Genomic DNA, 12,262 nt, shown 5'->3' with positions numbered 1-12,262 from the left:
ACTCGAGCTTGGCTTGGATGAGGCTCGGCTCGAGTCAAACCCAAGCTTGGGTCAGGTGAGGGTGCTTTCTAATTGTAAAAAACCGCGTGTGTGTGCATCTTTCGGTTCAATTCAATATGAACTAATTAAGCCTTCTTTGGTCTCTCACCCTCCTCCCCTCTTCCCAGATGCAAACTGGTCACGGAACAGCAAAATACATGAGAAGTCGGATCAGGATTGGATCTGAAATAGCCAAAAATTGCAAAACTTCCATTCTGGATCCAACCCATTTGCATCCTGAGAGAGAGAGAGAGTCTTTCACCCTCAATTATGATAAACAATTTCATTTAACCTCTACTTTTTGCATATTATTCTTAAGAGTGCCTTTGAGAGCCTTAGATCCATGGTTTCCTGGTTTGAGACTTAGATCCAAGGGCATCTTATAAGAGGGAAAAATTAGGAAAGATTGATGTGAGAAAAACTGTCATTTTTTCCAAAGGTTCCAAACAAAAGAAAAAATTTCTAAAACCGTGCAACTTTTTACGAAAAAAAATCATTTTGAGGGTTCACACGCCATCATCCACACACTAACCAAATTTAGGGTTGTCAATGGATCAGGTTTATATCTGATAACTGACCCGACCTGAACCTTCATACCATGGTATGAGCATAAAAAATGCCGACCTGAGTATTATTTGGTTCGACTTTAGTATTATTTAGGTTGAGCTGAACAACTTCAGTAATATGTAGGTCATGTCTGGGTTATGATTTTTGTAGGATATCTCATCCGAGCTCGCTTGAGCTGAGCATTTTATAGGTATTTTTTTAATGAAATTAAGATCCTTTAAATTAGGGTTAACATTTTCTTAGGTTTCCATTACTTACAAATGGTTTTTTTCCCTTTGACTTTTGGTTGTTTTTCATGAAACTAACCTTACAGATGTGATCTAAATCGTTTGGTTAGTGGGAAGACTCTTAAATCGCCCTATTATGATACATAGGCATGCTTTTATAAGACTTGAAAAATCAAGGTGTGATATTTTTTAGGCTCATAAAATCCTTTTTCTTTCATCAAAAAGACATGATCCAAAAGTTGGTTCCTAACATTTGGATCATGCTGAATCCATTTATAAGGTTTGATTGAGTCGATTCATCCCACGCCTGTGATTTTTACTCATTTAGGTGGTCAGGTCGACATAATCAAACCTTACCCCCTCAAATTATATGAATTCCGGTTTGAGATCTCATTTTCTTGACTTGACAAAACCCAAACACAAACCACTAGTTATTTGGGTGGGTTTGGATTTGGATTTAATGCCCTAATGGGCCAGCTACCCAACCCATTGGTAGCCATAGGCTGAGTTTTGTGGATGCCACCTGCTTCCTCTCCATCCACATTGCTAGTTCCTTTCCACATAGGGGTGTCAATCGGTTGGGTTTGAATTGGATTGGGCTTGTACTAAACCCTATAGGGTCAGGGTCTGGTGATAAAAAAATGAGGTCTCATTAAAATCCAGACCCTAAGGGTTCGGTTAATATATGGAGTCTAGTATGTTTTTTAAAGTTTCATACCAGCCCCAGGTTTGACCCTAGTTTCAATTAAGATCTATAATTTTTTAACGTAAAAAAGATAAAAATATATCATTTTGCTGGGTATGAACTAGGTCTGGTTCATGTAATCCTTATAGGACTGGGGTATCGTTTTTCTTGTGGCATCTCAACATCTGGGTTCGGACCCACCTGAGTATTGACACCCTATTTCCATCCTCGGAGAGAGAGAGAGACTGTTCTCTCTGGATGTCATGGTATGTGTTTGGGATTTAGCAAAGGGTTAGGGAAGCGGTGGCTTAGATATGAGAGAGGGAGGGACAGCAGTTGATAGTCCTGCACTTCATGGCTATGGTAAATAGTGTTGCTTTCTGTGTCAATGTTGGTATCATAAGTTGCTGAACATGAGCGTTTTTGCTCATGCCGACATCGTGGCCGTCTGTTTGCATTTTGGATGAATGCCACGTGGTTTTGATCCGATGACCACGATGTCGGTATGAGAAAAAACGCTCATGTTCAGCATGACCTGATCTGCTTCCATCATAGGCAATAAGGCAAGCATGTGTATTCTGCTTGTAAATTAAGGGTATGTTAGATGACTTGTCCAGGGTTAGACCAAATGAACAAAAAAGATGGAACAGAAGGTTCTTAACAACTGTTCCAAGTTTAACGTTTGTTTGGACCGTACTCAGATGCTATGTTTCGTTGTTTGATGTCCAGTACCCTTTTTCTTCCCAGCGCCATTCCCGTATGAATCCTTCTGCTTATCTGTTTCGGCATCCCTCTTATCACCACCCACCCCTTCCTCTTGGACGACCATCCTCCTCCCGAACCGAACTGTTCCGGTCGTCCAGCCCATCCCTTCCGAGTAATCATTCCAGGGAAAACAGAAGAAAATGCAAGAAACCACAAAATCAATCTGTGACCATGTTTTGTGTTCCAATTGTGCTTAATGCTTCTTCTTTTTTGATGTCTAGGGTGATTACTAGTTCTTCAGGAAAAAAATAAGGAGCCCCATTGACTAGTAATTTGAGTGCTCCAATCACTTTCAACTTTTGTTGTACACAGAGTTTGAATCATTCAGTGGAGAAGACGAATGATGGAACTAAATGATTTTTGTTGTATTGCTTTCATTGAGTGATGAATCCGATTTGGTGCCTGGTATCCTCTGATGAACACTAATTTGTGGGACTATTAAATTCTTGAATCAAACACAAGAAATGTGCTATTGAAAATTTGAGTTAAATAATTTAAATAGATCTTAAGTGCAACTTTTTCAAACATCGTGTGAATAATCTGAACATGCAAGATTTGAAATGGACTGTCAAGTGCAAGATTTCATGAAGAGTGTTTTTCCAACCTCAATTTTTTTTGACACACAAATGAAGTAAACAATTTTCATACAAATTTTCTAGCCCATTTTCTCATGTCACACAAACATGTGATTTTTTTTATGAAGAGAAGTTTTGAACGGAAAAGTTCTTATATCCAAAGATTTCTTTTTCTAAGAGATTTTTTTTTTTAATTCCATACGTGCCCTAAACAAAATGCCACATTACCACAATTAGGGATGTCAACAAATTGGATTTTACCCGATATCCAACAGAATTAGGTTTTGTTTGTTCAGATTTGATGAGCCAACACCATATCTTATTATAATTTGGGTGCAGCTAAGATTTTGTTTTTTTTTGTTCCAGATTTGATGAATCCAATTACATGTAAAGGGCTGAGTTGGTATGCATCTTTCACCATCCGATCCATGAAGGCAACATTCTATTAGTCAGACTGGTATTGGTCACATCGGACCTGAATCCCAACGCTTACATCCCTACCCCCAATGGGCCAATCCATATTTGCTCCGGGTTTGGACACAATTCTGAACCCATCCAAACTCGGGTAAAAATGGAGATCCGGAACCCGGAACCGATCCACTTGCGCCCTTATATTTGCGTTGCTTTCAAAGGGTTTTAACAGTTAGGGTTTTAGGGTCCATCTCTGTTTGCAAGTTGGTGGCTTTGTGGAGTGTTTGATCGGACGGGAAAATGGTTCCATTCGTTCTCCTTTCATTTGATTTTTTCAATTCTTTTTTGCTAATTGTTTATCGGAACGGAGTTTCTGGCTTTTATTCGATGCATCAGAAACTAAAACCCTAATTTTCATGGTGTATTTGTTCCCAATTCCTCGTTCTCTAGGGTTTATGGTGTGTTCTGATGCAGTCGTTAGAATTTCTTACTGTTTCTGTTGTGTTTCTATTGTAGGTTGCTGCCGAGAGTGTTGACGTTCGAGAAGAAAATGGCGGTGTTGATGAAGATGAAACGCATCCTAATGTCGAAGAGAGCGATTCTTCGGAGGATGAGGTAAATAGGAGATTGATGGCAATACATTCACCCTGTTCATGATTTTTCCTTTTATTGTTTTTTAATTCTTTCCCTTTCCTCTCCAGGTTCCATCTAGAAATACCATTGGAGATGTCCCGCTGAAATGGTATGAGGATGAGGAACACGTTGGTTATGATATATCCGGTAAGAAGATAAAGAAGCACCCTCGAAAGGATAAGCTTGACGCGTTCCTAGCAGACACCGATGATTCAAAGAATTGGTAAGTTGCATTTTATGCTCCATAGTTATATCTGGATGTCGTAACGTTACTTGTGGCGAAATTTTGGTAATTGGTGTGTTTTATTCATTTATGGGGACATTAGATTCCTGATGAGCTTATTTTCTAATGATATTTGATGCCATTGTCTTGTTTTTTAATGAAATTCACCACAATTATTTGTTTTTCAGTTCCCTTGTCTGAGTGGTCTGATGCTGTATTTTATTTGGTAGGTCTTTTGTGGGGTGTTTTTGTTTCGGTTGTTTTGTCCGTTGAATATTGGTAGTCAATGAGTCTAGCTACACGTTACTTCATTGGACAAATTGTCCCCTGAAGAACCCTCCATCGTCTGGCCATTGTGGAGAGGGTTCCTTGGTTTCATTGTGCAGTGGATTCTTTAATTGTTAATAACATTGAACGTGGTTCGAGAGCAGCATGGCTTCCTACCCTAAATTTGTTTAAAGTGTACTACTGTCTACAAGCGAGCACAATAAATTGATATGTTAAAGGTCCGCAAATTTTAAACTGCTATTTCCATATCTAGGACCAATAGGATGACCCATTGGATTCTCTCACTTGGATGTTCTTGCTCCATGTTAGTGTCCATGGCCGACAACATTTGGCTACGTCTCCACTGAAACTGACACTTGTAGAAACTCTAGCTTTTGTTTAATCTAAGGTTCAAGTCTTCTTTGCCAATGCCCTTTTAGAGCTTTTGGAGTCTAAACATGCTTTTTATGGTTATTTTATGGTTTTTTTTTCTAAAATGCTCATCTTGATGACTTTTTTTTGCCATATTTTTATGTTTTTAGTAATAAAAAACAAATTATTGTATAAAATATTAGTCCGTACATTTCCCTACTAATTGACAGACCCTCTCTTTGAGTTTAGTCGTCAAACTTGCTTTATCCTCACTCTTTACAGTTCAATGCTAAAATGTGTTTTGTCCTCTCATTGTAGTTTGAAATCCAAGCAAGTCTTACTCTCTTGTGTGCATGTGTATGAGCCTTGATGTTCTGATACTCTGTAGACTGTACTTGTGTCTGATATTGGTTTCCATATCTGCTTTTAAATTATAGAGCTGGTGCATGAGAGTCTCTGGAAGATTTAATCATCATTTGGACTTTTTAATAAGCTATTCACCAGCTTATTGCCTGAATGAAGGCTACCTGGGTATCTGGTGATAGGTCCACACTAGGATTGTCTATAGATGGCTCCAATTGACCCTTGCAAGAGTGCGCAAACCGGTTGCCTTCCAAGTAGATCCAAATCAAATTGCCTAACTCGGTTCTTCCTTTGTGCTTAGCCTTTTAAGTTCTTCAAAATCTCCAGTTCACCTTCAATTAAACTCATACAAGACCCTTACAACTCGATCGGGTTGCATACAACTCAGTACAATTCAATTAGGCTCAAATTTACAAAGATCGAACACTTGGTGAACTTACAAGTGCTTTGTACAACACAATACAAAATGTGTATATCTCAAAATACAAAGGCTTTGAGGCCCAAAATTTATAGACACACTATCCAATCTACAATCAAACACCACAAAATATCATATAAAACACACACGTAGATTCAGAAACATTGATGCGTGAAGTTGGCCAAAAATAAGATTGTTCTGTTCCTACTGAACAGTCTCCAACTGCAGTTCGCTGCACCCAAACGTTGACACTTCCACCAGCGCTTCCTTCACCAGATCCTTCTCGACACTTCAAAGCCTTTGTGGACCAAAATTGAGGCCCAATGCACGAGTCGATTCACCAAAATTGTGATTCAAAGTGTCGCTAACCTTATTTGCATAGGAACCGAGTTGCTAACTCTGCAGATCGTCGGGACTAACTCTGCAGATCTTCGGGAATTGATCGTCACCATCAAAATTTGAGACAATTTCTCTGTGCTCCTTGTGCAGTCTTCAAGCACACATCTCAAAGTTTCCAATGCCACTAAAAACGCGTAGAAACTCCACCGGAATGGTCGGGAATTGCGTCCACAAGTGGCCAGAAATTTTGTGCAACAAGATTCTGCAGAGTTACATAGATCCACCGAAGAGTCATCGGAAAACGAGAATTTCTGGGCTACTCACCCAAATTCGACAAAGTGAAGCTCCAAATAGGGTCTAGGGGTGATGGATCACCGAAACTTGCGGCGGGAAATTGGTTGGAATTTGATCGAAAAATTCAGATCTCAACTAGAACAACTGGAGTGAGTTAGAAAATGAGCTAGTTACTCGATTTATACTCAATTTCAAGTGGTTTACCTAGCAAATCGATTCAGTTGACTCTAATAAACGTAGATCTATAGATCTAGAGTCAATTTGGAGTTTGATCTACTGAAATTTACCAAAAATAGGTAAGCAATTGCCGGATCTCATCTTTTAGTCGCCAGATCAAGCTAGAACGACTCTTCAAGAGTGCAATCTACTCAATTATGTTGATTGCTTGATCCAATCTTCAGATGCTCGTTCGAAATTGACGAAGCCTGAGCTGAACCACATTTTTACCGAACTTTCCGTCCATGGGTCGAATTGGCAAAGTGACACCGGAAAAATTCATGCCGGTTCAGCCTATACGACAACAAGCTTCACGCACACACTTTGCTTGTGTGCAACTTTCTAGAGGTGAGCTTGCAATCCACATCTCTAGCCTAGATCTAAGTTGATCAGATATCTAAGTGAGAGAGAGGAGAAAAGAGCGAAAGTTTAAGAGAAAAAAATCAGATTCTTCAGTTCACATCCAAGTTGACATCAATCATGAGTTTATATAGACCCACACATGGATCTAAGTGGATCCGAGTCTAAATGCATGCAATCATATTCTCATGGCTCACATACACCTTTTTATGCTAAATGCATGTGAAATGAAACTAAATGCAATGAAAATGCATCAATGATCATGAAATACACTAAGTCATAAAGCCTGAGGCTTTTGCAAGACCAAGGGGTTCAAGGCCGCGTGGGCTGAACTCACCCTTGTGCGCACCCATAGGCGTGTAGTAGGGATGAACCTTAACATTCAACCTACTTGGAAGGCTATTGGTTTGCACACTATTATGAGGGTCAATTGGAGCCATTTATAGACGATCTTAGTGTGGGCCTATCAACTGGTATTCAAAGCTATATTAGACCCTCAAATGGCTACATCGAGCTCACATGAGGTTCATAAATCCTAGGGTGGAGCCTAGTCAATACGAGAAGGAAACTAGGTTTATGTTGGAGGGTATGCACATGGACCTAAAGAATGAGCTCAAGGAGGTTGCTATGTTGACCAAGGCAGACATGGAGGCTGTGAAGACTCTCTCCTACACTGCAAGACCATGTCTGGCACCACAAGGATAAACCAGCCATGACACAATGCTCGACTGCAAGACCTTACTCCCTTCCTTTATGGCTGATGGACCAAGGGATTGGCTCCTCAAAGCCAGTCCCTTATGTGGATACTATGTCACATAGGTGCGGGTGCGGATGCGGCGATGTGGCACTTTAAAAAAACTTGGGGGCGGCGGTGCGGGGAGTATATATCTATATATATAATTTTTAACAGTTTTAAGTTAACACTACATGTATTTGTGTGCATTTATGTATTTATACATATAATATAGATAAAAATGGACTTGATTAGGGTTAACTGAATCTACTTTTGGATAGAAATGGACCTCACTGTGGTTGACTTCAACTAACACAAAGGAAGTTGTGTCCAAGTGTCGCACCCGCCCGGGTGCGGGTGCGGGTGCGGTGCCATGTTAGAAGAGTCTGTGTGACAGTGTGGATAGGGGATTGAATCCTCAAAGACAATCTCTACTTCATATACCATGAGGTCCCAAAAGAAAGCAAAGTTGATGTTGCAGTTGCTCATTTTGAGGGGAACGCCCATGGTAAAGGGCTAGCCCGATTGGGAGACCTTTGTCCTGGCCCTAATGGAAAGATTTGGCCTAACCATATTTGTGAATTACCATGTGACACTCAAACAACTTAAGCAAAAGGGTTCTTTAGAGGACTACCAAAACGAATTTGAAAACATTAGTGCCATGCTCCCTTGTGTGGATAGGGAGACACTCTTTGGTTGCTATGTGGAAGGACTCAGAGATGACCTTAGAATTGAGGCCTTATCAGCTAGTGTGAGCACTCTAGAGGATGCTTACAAGGTGGCTAAGGTGTGTGAAGAGAAGGCCAAACACTTGGGCCAAGTTAGAAAGCCAAGTCGGTTTCCCGAATTCCAAAAGAAAGGCACTTTCCAAGGCAAACACGGATCAGTTGAGACGTCCCAAGACTTCAAGCCCAAAGTGGAGACTTTGACTAAGCCTCAACATGAAGAGAAGAGGGCCACAGCCCTATGCTTTCATTGCGATGAGAAATGGCATATCAGGCACAAATGTAAGAATTTGTGGGTTTTCATGGTTGTGTGGAGGTGTGCCAAGATGCACCTCTTAAGTCGAGTGATGCAGAGTTCAAAGTGGACCTCTATTTGCTTCACATGAAAGGGGTAGATATTGTGCTCGGCATGGCATTACTTTGAGAAATTGGTGAAATCACTTGGGATTTCAAGTGGATGGAGATGAACTTCATAAATGGTTCAAACTTCATTCATTTAAGGGCCCAATGCCTGTAATGAGAGCAACAACGAGGCACAAGTATTCCAATAGAGGCTTCAAGAGAGCACAAAGAACAAGGGTCACTTATGGACCAGACACAATCAAGAGATATAATACCTCACAAGAGAACAAAACACAAAAAAAATGATATTATTGAAGAGCAATGCTGTAAAAACCATAATGGGTTATAATGGGGTTCAAACCCTATAAATAGACCAACACAACTGCTGGACCAGCCCAATGGTTATAAATATAGCCGTTGGGACCAGTCCAACAGCTAGTTGAACTGGTCAACCAGCTATATGAAACAAAAAAATAAGAAAAATAAGAAATAAAAAAACATTTTACAAGTCAGCCCCTAGTGGGCCGACGCCTATTACATATAAGGACTGAAATACTCCTTATTGGTATTTCAGTTTACAATCAGCTTAAATATATATATATATATATATATATATATATATATATATATATATATATATCGGTACAATATCTTAACACCCCCACCCAGTGTTGTTAAAAGCGTTGAGGCGTAGCGAGGCGCTTCACCAAAATCTGAGGCGAGGCGTAAGCCTCGAGGCGCAAAGCGTAAGCCTAAAAAAAAAAATTTTAACTTAAAAAAAACTATAAAAATGATCTAAAATTATAAATAAATAAGAAATGCTTTATTGATGAAGCGCCAACCAACACGAAATAAAAAATCTCAAATAAATACGAAAAAAATATGAGATTAACATGTAAAAGTAGCATTAATGCAACAACTTGATCTATATAAGTATCTAATTGCATAAATATGAGCATTCATTCAATAAAAAACTAACATTAACAACAAAATGCATATTAGCACTAACAACATCATGTCATAATTAAAAAATGCATGTTAACATTAACAACCAAATGTTAATGTATTTGTCCAGAATTCTTCAAAATGAGAGTGTTAACATTCACAATTACAACTGAAAGTCCCAAAAAACATATAAATGGCCAATAGCTCTATGATATGAATTAGGGCCTAGGCTCTTGTTGTGTCTCGTCATCATCAATATTTAAGTCTTCAATATCATCATCTGAAGAATCCATATAAATAGGTTCTTCTTCATCTTCATTCTCTGACTCTTCATCATCTACACTTTCTTCATCCACGTCCTCAATTACTTCTTTTGCTTTTCTTTTTCCTTCAATAAAAAAACATGTATTAAATATTTAGGTTATGTAATTAAAAAAATACATTTATATTCATAGCTAGGTAAAAGGAATATAACTTTACCTCGATCTCTTGAAGACATGTCTTGCCTAGAACCACTTTGTGAAACATGAGGTGAAGTGACTTTTTCAATAGAAACATGCTCAATGGCATTTATGTTGAATCCTCCAACCAATTGGGATCACTTGGCAACACTAGATCTTCCTTCTCCACAATCCACTCATCGTCTGAGTCTATATGATCTAGACATATAGGGTCTTTGGTAGCCCTCCTCTTCATATTTCTCTCTCTTAATTTCATATTGTACATTACAAAAACCAATGCATTCATCTTCTCTTGTTCAAGTCTATTCCTTCGTTTTGTATGCACCTATAATTTCAAATCATTGATAATCAAATATAAGATAATTAAAATATAAAAATGTATTTCAAAAATAAAATACAAAGTCACAAACCAATGAGAAAGTACTTCAATTCCTCTCACAGCCCGATGCACTGCATGTCAAACTTAAAATTCGAATTGCAAAATTCATCAACTCAGGATTTTCGTGCCCAAATGAACTCCACCAATCAGCTGCATTCAAATAAAATAATAAAAAATTGATAAAAACATTAAGAATGTCATAATTAACAAAAACATAAAAAAATATTGACAAATAACAACATAATTGCAAACTTACCAGGACTTTTTAATTTTCTTGTTGTAACAGCTGCCTCTCTGCCAAACAAGCCATTTGCCTTTTTAAATGCATCGATTTGTGTTGTAATTTTCAACCGAATATTTGCATCAGAAACTAATTTTTCAACATAATCATAAAAGCCACCCATAACTTCTCCATCAGGGTTGAAGTTGTTAGCATAATGAAAATGTGGATTTAAATAATAGGCAGCTGCATGCAAAGGCTTGTGAAGTTGCAAGTCCCATCGTCTATCAATGATATCCCAAATAAGTTTATATTTTCTTTGGACATTGTCAAGGTTTGAAGCAATTTTCTCCTTCGCTCTATCCATTGTCTCATACAAAAATCCCATAACAGGTTCGTCTGCATCAACGAGTCGCAACACTTTGACGAGAGGTAGTGTAGCTTTAATTGCATATGATATGGCAGCCCAAAACTTATGATCATTAAGAACAATACAAGAAATGTTCTTAGCATCAGATTTCTCATAGTAATTTAGATGTTCTAAAATTTGAAGATAAGAACATCGACTTTAACTCTTTCTTATAACATCCAATACTATGAAGTGTAAGATATGTTGTGGCAAAACGAGTGACGGCTGGACGCAGAAGTTTTTTCTTCTTTGTGAATTTTCTCATTAAATTTAATACCCATGCATGACTATAAATGTATCTTGTAATTTTTTTTGTCTTTTCCACTGTATCTTTAAAAATTGATATCTTTCTAATATCTTCTAACATAAGATCCAAGCAGTGGGCTGCACATGGTGTCCAAAAACATGTTTTTCCTGCTGTTAACATATTTCCAGCTGCCACATAATTTGGTGCATTATCTGTAATGAATTGCACCACATTACTTTCACCAACTTCTTTAACAACTTCTTCAAACAACTGACACAAATTTGCACCAGTTTTTTCCATGTCGCTAATGTCAACGGACTTCAAAAATATTGTCCCAGATGAGCTGTTCACAGGAAAATTAATTAAGTTTCTTCCTTTCCCATCAGTCCAACCATCTGCCATAATACTGCAACCAACCTTTGGCCACTCTTTTTTGAACTCTTTCAAAATTTCATGAGTACAATCTACCTCGTCCTTCAAAATCCACGTTCTGATCTCATGATAAGAAGGTGGTTTGAACCATCGCCCATAATTTGCAATAGCTTCTACCATTGCACCAAAATATGGATTGTTACAAAGATTAAATGATAAGGCATTTGCATAAAAAAATCTACCAATGGCACGACATGCATTTTTTCTTTCATCCCTTTTGAAAGCAGTGTTTATTGTGGTTTGCCGTGCTTCTTTGTTCACAAAAAGGTCCATAGGACCAGCTGCACTTGTTTTTGCATCACTACCTGATCCACTAGCTTCTTTATTCACATTATCGCCGGTTGATGATCCAAAATAAACACTTCTCCCGATATCCAACTTGGTTTGCTCTAACTCTTCTTTCTTTAGCCTCTGATCCTTTAGATAAACAACAACAACAACAACAACTACGCCTTCATCCCAAAACAATTGGGGTCAGCGATATGAACCAAAAAAGAAATTCATTTTGGGTCTTCTACATGAATCCTTTTCCTCCAATCATTTCTATCCAACGCCATGTCCTCGGTGAGGTTCAAAGCATTCATATCATTTCCTATCATCTCCATCCAAGTCTTC

General features: G+C 38.4%; 1 protein-coding gene and 1 long non-coding RNA gene across 2 annotated transcripts in view; one reads left to right on the top strand and one right to left on the bottom strand.

The window, feature by feature from the left end:
* Window positions 1–3,499: 3,499 nt before the first annotated feature.
* LOC149841117 (ribosome biogenesis protein BOP1 homolog) overlaps window positions 3,500–12,262 on the top strand; it is a 32,061-nt gene continuing 23,298 nt past the window's right edge. The window contains exons 1-3 of the mRNA XM_090003596.1: window positions 3,500–3,572; window positions 3,786–3,884; window positions 3,971–4,125. Of these exons, the coding sequence (XP_089859722.1) occupies window positions 3,570–3,572; window positions 3,786–3,884; window positions 3,971–4,125 (257 nt within the window). The 5' untranslated portion in view covers window positions 3,500–3,569. The remainder of the gene's footprint in view (window positions 3,573–3,785; window positions 3,885–3,970; window positions 4,126–12,262) is intronic.
* On the bottom strand, window positions 9,573–10,051 carry LOC149841118 (uncharacterized). Its single transcript, XR_016431426.1, has 2 exons — window positions 9,980–10,051; window positions 9,573–9,887 (listed from the first exon to the last, which is right to left on the bottom strand). It is a non-coding gene; the product is annotated as an uncharacterized LOC149841118 (long non-coding RNA).

This window comes from Nuphar pumila, chromosome 4, assembly GCF_984573655.1.
Source record: "Nuphar pumila chromosome 4, dmNupPumi1.hap1.1, whole genome shotgun sequence".
NCBI lineage: Eukaryota > Viridiplantae > Streptophyta > Magnoliopsida > Nymphaeales > Nymphaeaceae > Nuphar > Nuphar pumila.
This window is presented reverse-complemented; position numbering and strand designations above follow the sequence as displayed.